This window comes from Periophthalmus magnuspinnatus, chromosome 1 (genome assembly GCF_009829125.3).
Source record: "Periophthalmus magnuspinnatus isolate fPerMag1 chromosome 1, fPerMag1.2.pri, whole genome shotgun sequence".
Taxonomy (NCBI): Eukaryota; Metazoa; Chordata; class Actinopteri; order Gobiiformes; family Gobiidae; genus Periophthalmus; species Periophthalmus magnuspinnatus.
In genome coordinates, this window is record NC_047126.1 from 33,735,752 (window position 1) to 33,757,347 (window position 21,596).

At 44.2% G+C, this 21,596-nt stretch overlaps 1 protein-coding gene across 1 annotated transcript; it reads left to right on the forward strand.

Annotated features, from left to right (window-relative positions):
* The first annotated feature begins 646 nt into the window (after positions 1-646).
* Positions 647-19,457, forward strand: LOC117370529 (vasorin-like). Its single transcript, XM_033965977.2, has 2 exons — positions 647-977; positions 15,439-19,457. The coding sequence occupies exon 2, from the start codon at positions 15,452-15,454 to the stop codon at positions 17,411-17,413; it is 1,962 nt and encodes a 653-aa protein (XP_033821868.1). The 5' UTR covers positions 647-977; positions 15,439-15,451; the 3' UTR covers positions 17,414-19,457.
* The last annotated feature ends 2,139 nt before the right edge of the window (positions 19,458-21,596 follow it).

Here is a 21,596-nt window from a genome sequence, read left to right on the forward strand (position 1 = left end):
GGTTCCGGAACAAAATTATATATATATATATATATATATATATATATATATATATATATATATATATATATATATATATATATATATATATATATATATGAAGTTGGAAAGCTTGCTCGGGATAGAATCTGTCAATTCTGTCAATCCATCAAATTATCAAAGCATTTCGTCTAATCTTGCATTTTAAACGGCATTTGTGTACTTAAAGAAGAGCATTACGGCTTATCGTTAAGGAGACTGTGGTTAAGGAGATGAAAACATGTGGAACAATTGTATTTCAACATTTATACTTTTTTATGACTGCAATTTGGCGCCCTCTCCACCAGATGGCGCCCAAGCGATCACCTGGTTCGCCTGTGCCCAGAGCCGACCCTGTGTCTAAATGAAACAAAACAGGTATGTTTTTATGAGGTAATAACATTATAGCATGGCTTAAAGCTCACCAAAGTAAATGTTGCGTACTATAGGAGCGTTCTCAGACAGTACCATAGCCGAGTCTTGGCCCTTCCCTTCCCACTCGCCGGAACATTTCGGAAAACAGCCGCGATTAGACAGTTGGGTTGTTGCGTTGGAGGTCAGACCGGTGCGTGGCTACGAAGCGGCTCTCTCGCGCAAACTCTCTTTAGGAACATTCCTGGGTCCCGCTGCGGAGAGCTGGAGCGCTAATGTTTGTTCAGGTGCAGGAGACACGGGGACGCGCTCTACTCAGGGGCGCGCACCGTGGCCGTGTTACCGCCCGCTCCCGCAACTGTGTTTATTCTGTCCGTTTTTTCAACGCTGCTGTGGGCTGCAGTGGGCCGCTCCACGGGCTTACAACGCGACGTCCCGCACCGTGACCTCGCGTGGACCAAGGTGAACCGCGCGAGGAGCACACTTTGAATCAGATCTGGTGCGCGCGCTGTCTGGATACTCCACTTTCTGTAGGACGCGCACAAAAGCTGCCTGATGCGAGCTTTGGACGAACCCTCTCCATGAAGGTAACTTCTTAACTACCCCACAAATGCGATCATAAAGTCTTTGAATAACAGATAAGATGGTGATTTTATTAGATAAGAATCATTTGCTGTCCATATTAAGCCTAGATCTGCGTGTTTCTTGTTATCACTACCAGCTAAAGTACACACTGCAATGGTTACTGTGTAGAGGACTGCTTTAGATTTGAGCAGACACTGATGCTGTATAATTTCATAGTAATGGGCTCGACACACAGGAAGCGACTAACGACAGCGTGCAGCGACACTCATCGCATAGGCTTTAAAATCGAACACACGGGCAGCGACAAACTGCAGCAACTAGCGGCAGCTTGTCACGTCGCGCTCTGCTCCAGAGCAGATCGCGAGCCTCCTACACGTCTGATTGGCTGTTTATTTGGAGGGAATTTTGAGGTTAATAGCGGTAGATGGGAAAAAGACGCTAAAAAGAAATCTGTAAAGTTTTGCTTCATTTCACTAAAATATTACAATTGGTTGCACTCTACAAAACTAAAAAAAAGCGATCCTGGGTCCACCCTATTCTGCAGCTAATTCTGTTTAATGTAAAACCCTTAAATAAATATATAGATTTTTTAATGTTGAATCAGTCTTTAATGCATTTGGTTATTAGCCTCCATAAATTTATCTGAATTAACAAATTTGCGCATGTTAACTTGCCACTCATATTCACCCTGGCACCAACGAGTTCCCAGGCAGCTGCTTTGTTTGATATATCTCAGTAGTCTCTTTGCGATATGTCAAAAAGAATTGGGAAATCCGACACCGTGAGTATAATTTTCTCCTCCATGATGTTTCTGAAGTGGACAGTGCATTGGCTCGTCGATCAAACTCTCGCTGATTGGCTGTTGTGCAGGCGACAGCGATAAAAGTAGAACATTTTTCAACTTTCATTAGTCGCATCGCAGGCCCGCGTGTGCACGTCGACATGCACGAGCGCGAGGTTTTCACGTGCATGACTTTCGCTTGTCGTGGAGGTGGGAGAGACGAGCGATTTTCGCAGTGTTGCACAGGTACCATTGAAAATAAATGGAGAGCGAGCGACGTTGCTCCCCGTGTGTCGAGCCCATAAGACTGCAGCATTTGCTTTCATGCACATGTATATGGTTGATATCTCTGTAATATCCTCACAAAACAAAAGATGGCATATATTTCATGCCCAGCAAATAATACATAAAATCGTAAATCAGTCAAAATGGGTGGAGGGCTGATCATGACAAATATATACACCTTTATATTTCTGGATCATCCCGGTAGCAGTCATTGGAAATGTGCTTAAATTGGGCTAAATTTGATCTGTAAGTGGTAGTTGAGGTTCAAAAAGCGAAATTAATCTAAAGTGCAGATATGTAACTTCATACACCTGCAGAACCTCTCCTTCACATAGCAAGGCCCCGGACCCTCCTGTCCCTCACCTGCACAGAGTCTAGAGGACAGCCCAGGACCCCCTGTCCCTCACCTCCTGCACAGAGTCTAGAGGACAGCCCAGGACCCTCTGCCCCTAACTTTTCTTCTCATCTTTACATGATTCCAGCCAGATCACTGAAGATGGCTGATTCCACCACAGGAAAAGGTCAGGAAGTCGACCTCTAGTTCCACCTGTGCGTAAAGTCCAGAGTAGTAATAGAAAGAAGACAATCTGATCCGATTCAGCATTTTTATGCTTGTAGATTTCAGACAGCAATGCTGCACTCAGAGTAAGACTGGAACCTAGTTTCCCTCTCACAATGTTAGCAGGATATTCTATAAGTAATGCACACACTTGTTTACTTGTTTTTGGCTCAGAATCTTGTAATTTTGAGAGCTGCCAGTGCCACGTCTCCTTCAGCTCTGCATTCCTGCTCCTCACTCTTCTCTCTTCTGCTGAGTCAGATCTGTCCTCTCCCGGCTTTATTCTCACTCCTGGCTGTGTGACATTATTACCTACAGTTTTCACTTTGTGCTTTGACCCATTCTGTGCTTCAGCTTGTGCTTTGACCCATTCTTCACTGAGGCAACCTTTCTGGCACAGTGGGATCTTGGGTAGAGCCCTCGAACATCTTGCTGTGAGGGGACATGCTAACCAAGTCTCTAAAGTTAGGCTGCACAATTTTGGGGAAAAATCTAACATGAAGTATTGCAGTTGCAAGGTTTATATTCACAAAGTAAGATTCTGTTCAGAGTACACATTATAAACAACTCTAGGAGCATTGACATTTGTTAAAGAGGGGGTATTTTACTTCTATGGGGTAATAACTGCTAACACATAACATATTTAGATCACTATGTTACCTTTTAATTTTTTGAAAATGCTATATTCGCCGAATAAAAAATATTAACATATTAAATAAGTTTCTCTTGTGTTTTTGATGCTCTGAGTCCCCCCTCCCTTTGCTCCACGCACTAAGTCACTCCCCCCCAGAGCCCTATCACAACACAATCAGCTGCATCCCACTAATGAAACTGCTGCACATTGCATCAGGTTTGTCAAGTTGCAGGGTAGAGTTTTGTATCATGTTTTTGTATGTTTATGGATATTTTTTTGTGTGGGAGCATGGAACCACTTCAGGCATGTTTTTTGATGACATTTTAACAAGGTGGAGGCATTAAAAAAAAAAAAAATCAATTTTTCCATAATACTTTGAAGAGAAGAATCCCTTGCATTTCAGAACATGTTTGTAGAGGTCTAAACTACAGGTACATGATTTTAATTTAAAAAGACAGGATATTGTGTTCTTTGCAGAGAACATTCTATTATCTAAATAAATTCAGCCTTTGTGATCAGCTATCTAAAATAGTGATTTAAATAGTGGGTATTTTGCGGAATCATTGTTTTTTGTTTTTGTTTTTTTTTTTAGCTTTCTGCTATGTTGTAATATTCCCTTATCAAAAACTTGCCTGAGAAGGTTTTATATGTCATCCATGCATGTTTGAGTATGTTGAGTATGCATATTTTAGCGATCTCTCCCTGGCCCTATTTGACCCCTCCTTACAGTTAGCTGTAAGATTGTGCAGTGCTCCACCCACAAGCTTACATCATCCGTGCTCCCACATGACAATTCTCCATTAACATACAAAAACATGATACAAAACTATACACAACAACTTGACAAACCTGATGTGATGTGCAGTACTTTCATTAGCGGAATGCACACTGATTGTGTTCTGGTAGCTCTCTGAAGGGGGAGTCTCAAAAATAAAAGCAAAATTTATAAAACATGTCAATACGTTGTTTTCATTGAATATAACATTTTGAAAACAAAAGCTGTGTGTTATGTTATGTGTTAGCACTTAGTACCCCATAGAAGTAAAATACCCTCTTTAATTTTGATTTTGAATATTGTGCAGGCCTACACCGAGCCACATTGGCCCCTCTAGTTGTGATGATGTCACGTCCCCTCCTCCGCACACTTGAGTCTATGTTTGTTTAAATCACTCTGGCTTGAGTCGGGGAAGCTCCAGACACCTCTGCACCAGCAGCTTGCCCATTCCTCATGTCTCACACTCATTTGACCTGCTTTCATGTGTTTGACAAGAGAGAAGGAAGAGTACCTTTAGTAAAAATTACTCAACGTGCAGAGGTGAGTAGAATAGCCAAAAATTGTACTGAAGTAAGAGTAACTTTAATCCAAAATAATTTTACTTAAGTAGAAGTACAAAGTAGTAGTCCAAGAAATTAAAGAAAGAAAGTAAGAGTAAAAAAATTGAGAAAACTACTACTTAAATACTTAAAGAGTAACTGTTGGAACATAACATCTGATTTATAATTTGAAGTTAATGTGAAGGACAAAACATTAAACGCACAACATCTGGTGTTTTCAAAGGATAGACTCCTGTGCTCCTGGCTGTCTTTGCGCTGCAGGTAGACATCTAGACTGTTGCTCTAGCCTTGTGTGGACATGGTGTTGGAACACTTTTCTCTGGGCCTAGTACGAAATATGGCGTCTCTCACCGGAGTGACGCACTGTGACAGTTGTCTACTCTTAGAAGCGTGGATGACAGAACATCTCCATACTGACTCAAATCCAGCCAGCCAGTCTCATGAGCAACTCCTTGACTCAGTGGTGACTGTGAAAAAAATCTAACTCTGCGTCTATCGCAGGGCCCAACTTCTTCTACTCCTTCACACATCTGATCCCTTATTACATATAGCAAACAAAAGGGAAAGCACTCACATCAACATGCAAGTCCTAATCAGAGGCAGCCATTGGAGCTGTCCAATAGATTTAACATTTTATCAAGTCACAAGGAGTTACTATCCCCTCTTAGATCCTCACGGGACATCCCACTGTACCCACTGCATTACGAAAAAATCTGAGTAATTCCCATGTCCATAAAATTACTCAAAAGTTGGAAAAGACGAGAAAAAGTCCTTGATGTGTGAGGTACAAATCCTTATACACTAAATGGTACATTGAATGAAAGAGAGAACCACCTAAAATATCCTGAGTTTTGGCTTGACAAAAACTTATCCTTTAAAAACATATCTCAGAATGATGTAACAGTTTAAAATCTAAATGATCATGGTATTACAGAAACATACATTGTATCCCATTCAATTACAGAAAATAATTAGTGCAAGCAGCCTTTCTTTCTGCACTGGATCATGGAGATATAATATACAAGGCAAGGCAAGGCAAGGCAAGTTTATTTGTATAGCACAATTCGTACACAAGGTAATTCAAAGTGCTTTACAGAATAAGAAAGACATTAAAATCACACAAATCAAACATACATAATCACAAATAATCATCATAAAATCAACATTAAAAGAGAAGAGTGCAGAATAAAAACCTGTCAGTCATATGCACAGCTAAACAGAACTGTTTTGAGTCTGGATTTAAACATTGTCAAAGTAGAGGCCTGTCTCACATCTTCAGGAAGACTGTTCCAAGTTTTAGCTGCATAAAATTTAAACGCTGATTCCCCATGTTTAGTCCTGACTCTGGGCACCAGCAGGAGGCCGATCCCTGAAGTCCTCAAATTGCGAGATGGTTCATATGGCACTAACATGTCGGAGATATACTTTGGACTTAGGCCATGGAGAGACTTATACACAAGCAGAGCTGCTTTAAAGTCTATTCTTTGAGCTACAGGAAGCCAGTGCAGAGACCTGAGCACAGGACTTATGTGCTCATACTTCCTGGTTCTAGTCAGGACCCGAGCAGCAGCATTCTGGATGTACTGCAGCTGTGTTAAGGCTCGTTTGGAGAGGCCAGTGAGCAGGCCGTTACAGTAGTCTAACCTACTGGAGACAAATGCATGGATAAGTCTCTCTAAGTCTGGCTTTGACAGTATACCTTTGATTTTTGCAATGTTTTTTAGGTGGTAAAAAGCTGCAGATGTTATTGATTTGGATGTTATTGATTTGATGTGGCTGTTACATGCAGATCTCTGTACATTAAAACCTTTAGATCCACTCTTTCTCTCAGCCCTTCTTTTCCTAATAGGTGAGAAATTTAAACCCATCACTGTTCACTCTATGAAAAAGTAGGTTGGCCATTGCTCTGTCAGAAGAGACCAACACTGTATAAAATGTATATCTAAGCAAATATGACTATAGACTGCCTGAATATCTCACTTGTGTGTTGAACTTTATTACGGGATTACAAGATCTTATGATTGTCTATGTCTAAAAACTGACAGCACAATAACTGGGATGGGGAATTTTTTTTTTAATTTTGATCTAATACATTTGAAGGACACGCAAAACTGGATGGATTGATGCCACAAATGCACTTTAATAATCTGGTGATAAACATTTATAATCGCACCTGTGCTATTTACATGGACCTATGGAGTTGTTCATTTGTTTGTATTGTTCTGTACTTTAACAGGGTGCTCATGAAAAAGAGTCTTGTGCTCTCATTGGGTCATCAATAAAAATAATACTCAAGTAGGAGTAAAAGTATGCTGCTAGAAGAGTACAGTTTCTTTAAAAGTTACACAGGTAAATGTAACTGAGTACTACCCGCCTCTAACAACGTGTGTACTATCTTGTTAGTTTTCAAGCAGACCTTTTCTGCAAAATGGACTTTTCAGAGCTTTTAACCATAGTTGGTTACCTTCTCATTTACCCTCTGAATTCGTTTTTGAAGTGAGCATTGGGAGCATTTTTGAGTAATCTTTATTTTCCTGTATTCAAGACATCATTGCTGTGATCTACCCCCACTGGCCCACTGCTCTGTACGTACTATGTTCTCTAACTGTATTTTCTTAATCACTGATACATGTAGGGTTCTACAGCATTGCGTAGTCATTTTTGTACAAATGAAAATAAAATCTGCTGCTCACTAATGTGATGTACAGCTGTCCATCAGAGATGCCAACAACATCACAGCTCTTTGTTTTGATGATGTAATGACAATATTGTGATTTAAAATGTGCAAATTGTAAATAATGATCCAAATGTGTCATAGATTATAACTATATAGCAGTGACAGCACAATATGTCCTCTTTAAGTGATTATACTTACTTTTCTTTGGATTTCGATATTAAGGAAGAGACTCGATACTCAATACCGATTCCGATAACTCAATGATAGACGATTAAATGTGATTTACAACATTAAATAGTAATACTTTCTTTTATATTATCATGTCGCCTGTAATCCCTCAGTGGTCCAGGTATGTTCCACAGCGGTCCATGGGTATATACTAGACCAGTGTTTTTCAACCACTGTGCCGCGGCACACTAGTGTGCCGTGAGATATTGTCTGGTGTGCCGTAGGAAATTATCCAATTACACCTAACTGGTCTAAAAAATATTTTTTGAAAACAAATTAATTATTATCCGCAAATAATGTGCCGTTGTCGAATGTCTGCGCTGTCTAGCGATTGGCAGAGTAACCATGTAATACTCTTTCATATCAGTAGGTGGCAGCAGGTAGCTAATAAGTAGCTGCTAATTGATTTCAATTTGAGACAAGAGAATTAGTGATACGTGGATGCGTCAGGTGACAGTGGCATTGCGGCTAGCGAGACGATATGGTGAGAGTGATGGAGAAGTTTTTGAAAAGGAAAGATGCTAACTCCGAACCGGACCCTGGGCAAAACTCAGACCCAGATGAAGGCCCAAGTATGAGTGGAGATCAAAAGAAAGCAAAGACGGTTAGCTCAAGCAAAATCTCTGGCGCACGGCAATACAGCGAAACCTATATTTCATTTGGATTTACTTTCACTGGAAATCCAATGAAACTGACTCCGTTGTGCTTGGTGTGTGGTGAAAAGTTATCCAACAGTGCTATGGTTCCAAGTAACCTTAAATGGCATCTTCAAACGAAACACCCTTCACTTCAAAACAAGAATGCAGACTATTTTGTTCGCCTGCGTGAACACACGGAAAAACAGGCAACTATCATGAGAAAAACCACAAAGGTAAACGAGAGAGCCCTTAAAGCTAGCTACCACGTTGCTGAACTTGTAGCTAAGTCAAAAAGGTGCATACTGTGGCAGAGACATTAATACTTCCCCCCTGCAAAGCCATTGTAAATGAGATGCTCGGTTCTGAAGCAGCTAAAGAAATAGCCAAAGTTCCTCTCTCAGATAACACAATTTCCAGACGTATTGATGACATATCTGCAGATATCGAAAGTGTGGTTTTGGAAAAGATCCGTATCAGTAAGAAATTTGCATTGCAGCTTGATGAGTCTATTGATATTAGTGGGCACGCTAAACTCTTCGCCAATGTGCATTTTGTGGATGGAGACGCAATCAGAGAAAACTTCTTTTTTTGCAAGGCATTACCCGAAAAAACAACAGGAGGTGAAACTTTTCGGGTCACATCAGAATATCTTGAACAAGGAGGACTTAAGTGGGAAAACTGCACGAGTGTTTGCACTGATGGAGCTGCAGCTATGGTCGGGCGCACCAAAGGCTTTGTAAGCAGAGTGAAGGAAAGAAACCCAGATGTGATTGTTATGCACTGTTTTTTTACACCGTGAGGCCCTCGTAGCGAAGAATTTACCAGCAGACCTAGATCCTTGTGTGAGGAAATGGGAGCAGAGCATAAAGCCTTGCTGTTTCATACGGAGGTCCAGTGGTTGTCGCGCGGCAAGGTCTTGGCCTGTGTGTATGAGCTTACTTAACTTAAACTTAAAGTGTTTCTGACAAATCAGAGGTCCGATTACACAAAGCTGCTTGCAAGTGATGAGTGGTGTGCAAGACTGGCATACCTGGCAGATATTTTTCTTCATCTGAATGAACTGAATACACGAATGCAAGGCCGAAATGAAAACCTGCTTACAAGTACAGATAAAATAAATGGATTCCGATCAAAGGTAAAACTCTGGCAACAACATGTGGAAAATGGCAATCTTGAAATGTTTACACTCACCAAGCAATGGCTTTTTTTGTGTTTATTTGATTCCTGTTCAAAATACTTTGATGAGAATTACTTTATATTGTAAATATAGGATGCAGAGTTTCATTTTTTAACATTTTCTGCTGAGGGTGTGCCTCGTGACTTTTTTTTCAATGAAAAAATGTGCCTTGGCTCAAAAAAGGTTGAAATACACTATACTAGACTATGTGGTGTTATACTTGCTCTGATACAGCTCAAGATCATTCTAAAGCTATTCAGGAAAGGCTAATTTCTGTATAGTGAATATGACATTTTAGTAGCAGTACTTGAGTATCTAGTTTTAGTATCAATTAGAATCTGATTTTTGATATTTTTGGCAACTCTAGTCTCAATTAGTTAAAATGCTAAAGCAAATTCCAGTGCTCTCAATGAATATTTACTTCTTCCGTTTTCAATATGATGATAATGAAGGGGTCAAAACCTTAGATCAAGTCTGTAGAGTTCAAGGTCATATATTACACAGAATGGATTCTTATGTGATTTTTATTATAATGCTGCTACCTCCTCAAAAGCATACCCAGAGTTGTGTTTGTATCACTAAAACATGTTTAAGTAAGCCCGGTTTATTAGCCTGTCTACATCTCCAAAGTCATGTATTGGTCATTTTCAACTTCCTTTTACCTTTAGTTCAGTAGAAAATGGCGATTCCAGGGCAGAAATCAATTATTTCAATGAATGATTCAACCAAAGGTGTATGAAGTTTGAAAATACAGTGGAGACATCACAAGGTACAGAGTGTTTTTATTTTGAGCGAAGAACTCTGCCTGCATGCCTCAATTTTGTGTTTATCCTTTGAAATACCACATCTTGTGCATTATTTAATATTTTGCCCTTAACTTCAAATTATAAATATGATGATATTTCCCAACAGTTACTCTTTAAGTTGAGTTGTAGTTTTCCCAAATACTTGTTTTTACTCTTTTTCTTGAACCACTAGTTTGTACTTCTACTTCAGTAATATTATTTTGAAGCAACATTAATCTTACTTAAGTAATTTTTTTGGCTACTCTACCCACCTCTGCTCTGCATTCTAGAATATTTTGATGCCACATGAACCTAATCTCCTCAAATACATCTGTTCTTCTTTCATGTAGTCAGTGATTTTTTTTTCTTTCCCAGTCCCTTTTCCCCTACCTCCCGCCCCTTCCCTCCCTCCCACGCTTCGAGGCGCTGCAGTGCATCATGGGTAAACAGTTCCAGCTGTGCAGGAGGAATGTGCAGGGCCAACTTCAGGGCGTATTGTCTCTGACGCACAATCTATGGAAGAAGATTTGGGTTTTTCCCCTTTTTAAAAATGTTATTCATTTTTTTTAGCTAAGAAGGGTACAGTAGGCAATAATTGTACTCAGAATTGTACCTGGAATTGGAGTGGCATTATTAAAATAATGCTACTCCAATAGAAGGTCAAAGCAGTGGAAATTATTTAAATAAGAGTGAAAAAACTTTTTGTATATCTGTCAATGATACAGGGGCAGAGGCATTTGACTATGAAATGATGGAGATTTTGTTGTTTGTGGAGGAAATCCCTCAAAAACTATGACCTTTGCAATTGCTCAACTGTGGCCATTCAAATAGTGATTTTGATTTGATTGCGATTAATCTTGCAGCCCTAGTTTAGACCTGACCTTGTGTTAATTTCCTGATGTGGTCTGAGGTTTAGTCCTGATGTAGACCTGGCATGCTCCCTGTTTAAACAGGTTTTGACTGATTGAGTACAGTGGTTAGCCAACAAGTTGTCATTTTAATGGGACACACTACAGGCAACTACACTACACAACATTTTTCCTGCTGATTTTGCTCCCTCAATACTTATAAGCTTTTACATAGAAACAACAACATTGTTGATTCTGCTCTTCAAGGAATTTAATTTAATCAAATTGCATTCATAAATGTATCATATAACTCTATGAATTATAGAACATTGTAACTTCAAAGGCCCTCCCTGAACCACCACCTTAACGTGGTGGAGGGGTTTGAGTGCCCGAATGATCCTGGGAGCTATGTTGTCGGGGGCTTCATGCCCCTGGTAGGATCACCCATGGCAAACAGGTCCAGGGGGACGGGTCAGACGAAGAGCGATTCAGAAGCCCCTTATGACGAGTGTTCAATCAAGGCAAGCTACGTCGCCCGGACCGGCGTTACTGGGGCCCCACCCTGGAGCCAGGCCTGGGGTGGGTGCTCGACAGCGATCGCCTGGTGGCTCAGTCCGAAGGAGTGACGTGGGGCCGTCCTCATGTGGACCCACCACCCGCAAGAGGATCCGTAAGGGGCCGGTGCATGAAGATCTGGGCGGCAGTCGAAGGCGGGGGCCTCGATGACCGGATCTCTGGACATGGAGACTGGCTCTGGGGACATGGAATGTCAGCTTGTGCGGGAGGTTGAGCGTTACCGACTAGATATAGTCAGCCTCGCCTCCACGCACAGTTTGGGCTCTGGAACCCAACTTCTTGTGAGGGGCTGGACTCTCCATTTCTCTGGCGTTGCCCGCGGGGAGTGGCGGCGAGCTGGTGTGGGCTTGCTCATTGCCCCACAGCTCAGCCGCTTCGTGTTGGGGTTCACTCCGGTGAACGAGAGGGTCGCGTCCCTGCGCCTTCGGGTTGGGGACAGGTCTCTCACTGTTGTGTCGGCCTACGGGCCAAACAGCAGTGCAGAGTACCCGGCCTTCTTGGAGTCCCTGGGAGGGGTACTAGACAGTGCACCGACCGGGGACTCCGTTGTTCTCCTGGGGGACTTCAACGCCCATGTGGGTAACGACAGTGACACCTGGAGGGGCGTGATTGGGAAGAACGACCTCCCTGATTTGAACCCGAGTGGTGTTTTGTTATTGGTCTTCTGTGCTAGTCACAGTTTGTCCATAACGAACACCATGTTTGAGCACAAGGGTGTCCATCGGTGCACGTGGCACCAGGACACTCTAGGTCGGAGGTCGATGATCGACTTTGTTGTCGTGTCATCTGATCTCTGACCGCGTGTCTTGGACACTCGGGTGAAGAGAGGGGCTGAGCCGATCACCACCTGGTGGTGAGTTTGATCCGCTGGTGGAGGAGGAAGCCGGACAGACCTGGCAGACCCAAGCGTATTGTAAGGGTCTGTTGGGAACGCCTGGCAGAGCCTTCTGTCAGAGGGGTCTTCAACTCACACCTCCGGGAGAACTTCTCCCTGATCCCAGGGGAGGTTGGAGACATGGACTCTGAGTGGGCCATGTTCTCCACCTCTATTGTCGATGCGGCCGCTCGTAGCTGTGGTCGTAAGGTCTGCGGTGCTTGTCGTAAGGTCTGCGGTGTTTGTCGCGGCGGCAATCCCCGAACCTGGTGGTGGACACCGGAAGTAAGGGATGCCGTCAAGCTGAAGAAGGAGTCCTATCGAGCCTTGTTGGCTCGTGGGACTCCTGAGGCAGCCGATGAGTACAGGCGGGCCAAGCGTGCCGCGGCTTGTGCGGTTGCGTCTGACACCTCAGGAGGGGGAAGCAGTGCTTCACCAACACTGTTTACAGTGCGGGTGGAGAGCTGCTGACCTCAACTGGGGATGTTGTCGGGCGGTGGAAGGAATACTTTGAGGATCTCCTCAATCCCCCCGTCATGTCTTCCGAGGAGGAAGCAGAGACTGGGGACCCGGAGGCGGACTCGTCCATCACCCTGGCTGAAGTCACCGATAAATAGTGATTTTGATTTGATTGCGATTAATCTTGCAGCCCTAGTTTAGACCTGACTTTGTGTTAATTTCCTGATGTGGTCTGAGGTTTAGTCCTGATGTAGACCTGGCATGCTCCCTGTTTAAACAGGTTTTGACTGATTGAGTACAGTGGTTAGCCAACAGGTTGTCATTTTAATGGGACACACTACAGGCAACTACACTACACAACATTTTTCCTGCTGATTTTGCTCCCTCAATACTTATAAGCTTTTACATAGAAACAACAACATTGTTGATTCTGCTCTTCAAGGAATTCAATTTAATCAAATTACATCCATAAATGTATCATATAAATCTATGAATTATAGAACATTGTAACTTCAAAGGCCCTCCCTGAACCACCACCTTAACGTGGTGGAGGGGTTTGAGTGCCCGAATGATCCTGGGAGCTATGTTGTCGGGGGCTTCATGCCCCTGGTAGGGTCACCCATGGCAAACAGGTGGTTAGCAAGCTCCTCTGTGGCAAGGCTCCGGGGGTGGACGAGATCCGTCTCGAGTACCTCAAGTCTCTGGATGTTGTGTCTTGGCTGACACATCTTTGCAACATCGCGTGGCAGTTGGGGACAGTACCACTGGAATGGCAGACCGGGGTGGTGGTATAAGAAGGGGGACCGGAGGGTGTGTTCCAATTACAGGCGAATCGCACTCCTCAGCCTTCCTGGTAAGGTCTACTCCAGGGTACTGGAGAGGAGAATCCGACCAATAGTCGAATCAGATTCAGGAGGAGGAGTGTGGTTTTCCTCCCGGTCGTGGAACACTGGACCAGCTTTATACTCTCCATTGGGTCCTCGAGGGTTCATGGGAGTTTGCCCAACCAGTCCACATGTGTTTTGTGGATTTGGAGAAGGCATTCGACCATGTCCCTTGTGGTGTCCTTTGGGGGGTGCTCCGGGAGTATGGGGTCCGGGGCCCTTTGCTAAGGGCTGTCCGGTCCCTGTATGACCGGAGCAGGAGCTGTGTTCGCATTGCCGGCAGTAAGTCAGACCTGTTCCCGGTACATGTTGGTCTCCGCCAGGGCTGCTCTTTGTCAACGGTTCTGTTCATTATATTTATGGACTGAATTTCTAGGCGCAGCCAGGGGCCGGAGGGGGTCTGGTTCGGGAACCACAGGATCTCATCTCTGCTGTTTGCGGATGATGTTGTCCTGATGGCTTCATCGAGCCAGGACCTGCAGCAGGCACTGGGGCGGTTTGCAGCCGAGTGTGAAGTGGCTGGGATGAGAATCAGCTCCTCCAAATCCGAGGCCATGGTTCTCGACCGGAAAAGGTGGTTTGCCCTCTCCGGGTGGGTGGTGAGTCTCTGCCCCAAGTGGAGGAGTTCAAGTATCTCGGGGTCTTGTTCACGAGTGAGGGAAGGATGGAGCGTGAGATTGATAGGCGGATCGGTGCAGCGTCTGCAGTGATGCGGTCGCTGTATCAGTCCGTTGTGGTGAAGAAGGAGCTGAGCCGGAAGGCGAAGCTTTCGATTTACCGGTCAATCTACGTTCCTACCCTCACCTATGGTCATGAGCTCTGGGTAATGACCGAAAGGACAAGATCGCGGATACAAGCGGCCGAAATGGGTTTCCTCTGCAGAGTGGCTGGGTGCACCCTTAGGGATAGGGTGAGGAGCTCAGTCACACGGGAGGAGCTCGGAGTAAAGCCGCTGCTCCTACACGTTGAGAGGAGCCAGCTGAGGTGGCTCGGGCATCTGCTCAGGAGGCCTCCTGGACGCCTCCCTAGGGAGGTGTTCTGGGCATGTCCTACCGGGAGGAGGCCCCGGGGAAGACTCAGGACACGCTGGAGGGACTATGTCTCTCGGCTGGCCTGGGAACGCCTTGGGATCCCACCGGAGGAGCTGGAGGATGTGTCCGGGGTGAGGGAAGTTTGGGAGTCCCTGCTTAGACTGCTGCTCCCGCGACCCAGCTCCGGATAAGTGGAAGAAAATGGATGGATGTAACTTCAAAGGTTGTTTTCTCCCATAGAGAGGATTTAACATTTTGACAGAAGGATTTGTTTACACCTGTCTAAGCCTGATTTATTAAAGTTTTAACTTTGGTCTGACAAATTTTCAGATCTATATATGCCGCACACTGTCTCACTCTCCACTGTCTCACTCTCCACCTGAAGAAGGTCAGAGCGACCGAAACGTTGTATGGAATAAAATTGCATTAAGAGTGAGACAGTGTGCGGGAGTTTTTCTTTAATTTTTAGACAAGTGCTTCACCTCCTATGCACCTGTCGCCCAGTCGGGTGTGCGGAGTTTACACAGAAACCAGATCTATATATCCTAAATATGACCATTTTATCACATAAAATTCAGTATTTTTATGAAAACAAACTGATGAAAAACTTTTTTTAGTAGACTAAACTACAGAAGAAGTTTTATTAATACCCCATAACTAAAGATTTTTTCCTGTGTTGTGTCTCATCACAGGAGCTGTGTCACGATGCTGTCCTCTGTGCTGCTACCCCTGCTCCTTTGTGTCCAGGCCCTGTCCTCAGATTGTCCAGAAAACTGCTCGTGTCCCTCACCCAACTCAGTCTTTTGCTTCACGCGCCGCTCCAGCACTGTCCCTCCTGTACCCCCCAGAACGGAGGAGCTCTACATCTTCAGCAATGGCATCTCCACTTTGAGTGCAGAGGACTTCCAGCACCTGAGACAGCTGCAGATGTTAGACCTGAGTCAGAACCAGCTGACCGAGCTTCCTGATGGGGCCTTTGAGATGCTCCTAAAACTGAAGAATCTGGACTTGTCCTCCAACCAGATCAGTCACATTTCCAAAGGCAGCTTCTCTGGGCTAGTTCAGCTCGAGCGCCTTTACCTGTATGGAAACAAGATTCAGATCATTCAAATGGGAGCCTTTGAAAGTTTGCAAAACCTACTAGAACTTAAACTCCATGAGAATCTGCTCACATCTCTACCAGCTCTTTCCTTTCCCCGACTCCTGCTTCTGGACCTCAGTTACAACAACATTCCTACTCTGGGACCATCAGAGCTGCAGATTCCTCACATTGAGGCCCTGAAGGTCACCTCTTTGGGCCTGACCTCTTTGGACACAAACCTGATTGCGTCACTGAAAAACTTGCATTACTTGGACATCTCTATGAACCAGTTAGTTGAGGTTCCTCCGGCCTTAAGGCAGGACAGCCTCAGGGGGCTTATTAGGCTGAGTCTGGCTGGTAATCCCCTCAGAGAGCTAAAGGTAGAGGACTTCCACAAACTCAATGGACTTCAGGAGTTGGACCTAAGTGGACTGAACCTTCAGAGTATCCCTCAGGGACTCCTGGACAACTTCCCCCGGTTGGTGCACCTCACAGCAGCAGAGAACCCCTTCAACTGCCTCTGTCCTCTAGCCTGGTTCTCTGTGTGGCTCAAAGAGAAGGCATTAACCCTTAGAAGGCCAGAGGAAACTAGGTGCCACTTCCCTCTGGTTAATGCAGGGAAAATGCTCTCCGAACTGGAATATAAGGACTTTGGTTGTCTGCACACTAGTACAGTAGTAGCCAGAGCATTTTCTCAAAGTACTTTGGTTGGTCACATTACTACATATCCAGACACAACACACACAAATGCCACCTCCAGCCCCTCACTCGAGGTGAGTAACCCCTCGTCCATAGCCCCCTCTCTGTCTCCTCAAACCAGTGACCTGCACCAGTGTCCTGGGCCCTGTCAGAATGGTGGACGGTGCCAGGTGGACCCACTGGGTCAGAGGGGCTGCCAGTGTCCGCCTGGGACCGCTGGCCTTTACTGTGAGACCAGAGAGGACCCTCTAAAGTCCTGGTCCACAGACGTCCCTGTGGTGGTCCCCATCAGCTCGCGTCATGTGACTGCCACCTCCATCTTGCTGGACTTACACCACTTCATCCAGACTCAGCCTCACATCCGGGGCATCAGGCTCACCTACCGCAACCTGTCAGGCCCTGACCATCGACCCATTATCCTGCGAGTGCCCGCCTCCTACCCTGAGTACACACTGAGAGGCCTGCGTCCTAACTGCACCTACTCCGTCTGTGCCAGCCCGCTGGTGGAGAAGGTCCAGCGCTGGAACTCCTCAGGGGAGATGGTGTCATGCACAGAGGCACGCACGGCTGGGGCACCTCTCAGCCCTCAGGAGCCCCGCTTCACCACACCGGGCCCACAGTCGGGCAGCCTGGAGCCCGCACTGGCTGCTCTGGCCCTGCTGCTGGGGCTAGCTGTGCTCACTGGGACAGTAGTGTGTGTGAGGAGGAGAAGGACCAAACCTGGCCTGGAGCTGGAAGGGGGGCCCTGTGAAGCCGCCTCCCCAGACCCTCACACTCCAGAGCAGGCCACCGGTCCACACACAAAGCCTGACAGTGACAGTGTTCCGGGCACACCACACAACCAGTCATTAAATTCCTCTGACGGGAGAACTCTACCTCTCAAATGACCTTGTGTGTCATCTAAAGCCCTCACATTGCTGATAATTATTAGAGAAATAGGTTGAATATTGGATAAGCAGCTGATGAAGAAATGTCAGAAACTCCTAGCCTGGACTAAAGGAGCTCAGCTGAAGAAACTGCACAATGTACCTGGTGAGGTGATGAAACTGATCCTATATCATCTTGGCACTGACTATTTTTAAATACAGAAAAATGCATTATATGTCTTGAAGTCTGTGTGAAGGTCCTGATCCCCATGAAGTTTCCATGAGGTCTCCATGAGCTCTCACCAGCAGTGGTGAAAGAAGTGCTCAACGACTTTACTTACAAAAGTACAGATTTAGGATTAGGCGTTTATATGTGTCGCATGGCATGTCACTGGTGCCTTTCAAATGCACTGAATAAAAGTATTTTTGTGTAGATTTGACAACTAAACAAGGTTTAAACCACAACTCAACCAGTTTCAAGTTCTCAAATTCACTTTTCACTATTTTAAAAATAACAAAAAAATTCATTTATCTGGGATATAAAATAGTTTGCATGGTTGTGTAAACATACAGCCATACTTTTAGTCTGATTGTTTTTCTGTTCCATTTTACTCATTAATTTGTAAAAAAAAAAATGCAAATCTGATGCACTGAAGGAAACTTAGAAAAAGTACTGGTGCCAAATACTCTCTACATTTTCAATACCTGGCCTATATCGATATCTGGGAAGGTAACATGTTGATCTAAATATGTTATGTGTTGACAATTAAGCCCATAGACTTGTAATAGCCCTCTTTAAACAGAGCAGGCTTCAAGGTGAGTGGGGCAAGAATGTAATGAATGAATCATGTGTACTCTATTTGAAATTTGTGTTGTTACGATACTAAAATTTCAAACTCAATCTTGATACTAAGGTATAGACTCGATACTCACTATCGATTCTGATACCACAACAATAAAAAAAACACTCTTTCTTTAGACAATATAATATAATTTTAACATTAAATCATAGTACTTTCTTTTATATTACCATATTTGTGCCAGGGCCAGCTCTGGGCATAGGCGAACCAGGCAGTCTCCTAAGTAAATTTAGTCTGGTGGTTAATTTGAAATTGATACAACAACATTCCCTGGGGGTGTGACGTGTAGGCATGCTCTTTCTGTCTGAGGCTTTGTTAGACTTTAATCTGACACATAAAGAGCTGATTTAGCTGAACTACAACAGGTGATCTAATTTGTGCTCTTAAACAAGTCTCACACATAGAAATACAGTCACAAGCTAGCTAGCAGTAATCAACAGTTTTTCATTTAGTCACTCTCTCCTTTTTTGTAGAAAATCAAAGTCCGAAACAGGACCATGAACTGTGTATTGATCACAGGCTCCAGAAAATGTGTTGTTTAAATGTGCATTTGTGTATTTTTTCTTGAGCTTTCAAACCATCTGAATCATTTTGGGATGTGTTTGCATTGTGTGAGCATGGTAACTGAAAAATATTCCACCATACACATGAATGTAGAACACCCCCAGTAGGATGATAGTACAAAGTACTCAATCCTGGTCTGATACCGATACTAAAGACTGACCAATATGGATTTTTTTTTAAGGCCGATGCCAGTGCAGATGGTTTGGAATACAGGAAACTAATGGCCGATAAGCTCTGTTGATATTCTTAGGCCAATATTTTGGACCAGTTTTTATTGTTTTCACAAAGAGAGCGCTGTGGTGACATGATGTGGTGCAGTTATCTCTTCGCACTATAATGTAGATAAAGCTTTATGTCTATGTTTTAGGCAGCAGCCAAAAAAGAATATTGGCCTGTGCTGGAGATTTAAGGTTAAAAAGTGCAAATATTGGCCTGATACCTGGGGAAACCTTGCAATATCACCAATACTTATACTGTAACCGATATTTGTCTCATCCCATATAATGCTGTCAGATAGTACTTATGAAGAAGCATGAGCTGTTACTGAGCCAGTAGAGGGCGCTGCACACTCTGCCACAGGAGTTCATTGTTTTAGATGAAATCTGAGCCGAGCTGTGAACGAGAAAAGGCCGATGCAGTTTCTGTTGTTTTTATGTATTTTGAATGTGTTTAGTTTGCTTTCTTGTCATTAAATAATACATTGTTGATTTAAAATGAGCTCAATACTGTAAACTCATTGCACTTAGAAATTGTGGAAATTAGTTCTAATGACAGCGGGGCTGGAGGGTTTGTTAATCTGTTTACTGTTGCAAAGAGGACATGAGAGTTGTTACAACAACTTCCAGTAATGTCAGAAAAATACCCTTGTTCTACATAAAGTGTGGTTGTACATGTGCATCTTTTCTCTGTAAATCTCATAACGAACCCGTTGCTTTGACTTGAGCCATTCCCGCTTGGCCCTCCGGCAATTCCTTTTCTGTGCCCTGACCAAGTCATCATTCCTCCATGGTGCTTTCTGCTTATCTTTAACCATTGAAGGTTAACTTCATTGGGGCAATGGTGTCCAGAATATTCAAAACAACAAGTTACAGAGTTCAACAAATCATCAACATTAGACCATGAGGCATTTCCAAAGTGTATCATTTCCATAGATAGTGCACCTGTTTTATGTGTCTCCTTCGAACAACTGCAGGACCAGCCACTGGTTTGGGAATAGCAGACAGGTCAAAGAAGATATAAAAATGATCAGACAGAGCAGCATCCACCACGTTGACATTTGAAATATTTACTCCTTTTGTAATGAGCAGGTCCAGAGTGTGTCCCTGTGGGCTTGCTGACATGCTGAGTCAGAGCTCATTAGCGTTTCTGTCAAACATATTATCCACATGTACATTAAAATCACCTGTAATGACTAAACCATCATAGTCTGTGCATACGACTGAAAGCATCTCAGTAAAATCATCAATAAAACTCAGACAGTGCTGGGGAGGTTTGTATATGACTAAATATACTATACAGGGTGATGTTTTAGCTCCATTTTAGGAAACATACTCAAAAGATGAAAACACCCCAAATGACAACCTGTGAGTGACCAAATTTTCTCTAAAAACTGCACACACACCTCCATCCTTTTTGTTAACTCATGTTTCAGATTCAAATTTGAAGTTCAGTGGAGCTGATTCCACTAGAATTGCATTACATGTGTTTTTGTCAAGCCATGTTTCGTTTAAAAACATAAAATTAGATAAGATTAAAAGAAGAGATAAAATAATTAAAAATCAAAAATAACTTGTTACATAAAGATCTGACATTGAGCACAACAAGTTTCAGATTAGTTTCAGTAGAGCTGGGTGTTATCTTCTTACAGTGAATGGGAACTAAATGTCTCTGATTGGACAGTCTAACTGTCCTTCTGTTAATCAGTCTACATGGTGTAATTGTAGATACAGCTCCATCACAGGGCCTCAGCATGATATTTCATGACTGTATGTCCTAGCTCTTGGTGATAACAGCTTTGGGGGAAGGCAGTGAAGGGCGAGAAGGGCGAAGTTTAGGTGAGGGACCTGGTGAGGGCCGAGGAGGTGGAGCAGGGGGCAGCCTGGGTGAAGAACCAGGTGAGGGCCGAGGAGCTGGAGCAGGGGGGAGTTTGGGTGAGGGACCAGGTGAAAGGCGAGGGGGGATAGGCGGGTACGGGGAAGCAATCAGCATAGTTGATACCAGAACTCTTGATCGCACTATATTAGGTGTGAAGGCAGCCGTCTTAATTCTTAATCTGATGAGGCTTTTTTAGATGATTGGGAAGGGCCGTGGGTGAAGGTGGGGAGGAAAAGGAGAGTGAGGAGTCCCTAGAGGGAATAGAGTAGCAAAGGGGACACAGGGCTGGTCTGTGGGCAGGGGAGGTGATGGGGGTGAAACCTCTATTGGGGCTGTCTGTTCAAGGCCTGTGACGAGGGCCCTGGGGGAAGTGGTGCTGGAGATGGATCTTTCACCTGGGAGGGTGGTGCTGCTGCTGACTTGTTCTCTGGGGTAGGAGACGGTGCTGCTGAATCCCTTGCTGGGGAGATGGTTGTGGAGCTGGTGATGACTCCTTTTCGCTGGAGGAGATGGTTGTACTGCTGGTGGTGACTCCTTTGCTGGGGGAGGTGGTTGTGGTAGTTGTGGGGCTGCTGGTGATGCCGACACATTGGCTCGGACTCTGGTTGGTGCAGCAGGAATGCGTCTCTCATTCCTCTTTTCTCTCACTGGCCCAGGACCCTGTCCAGGCCGGTGAATCAGAACGT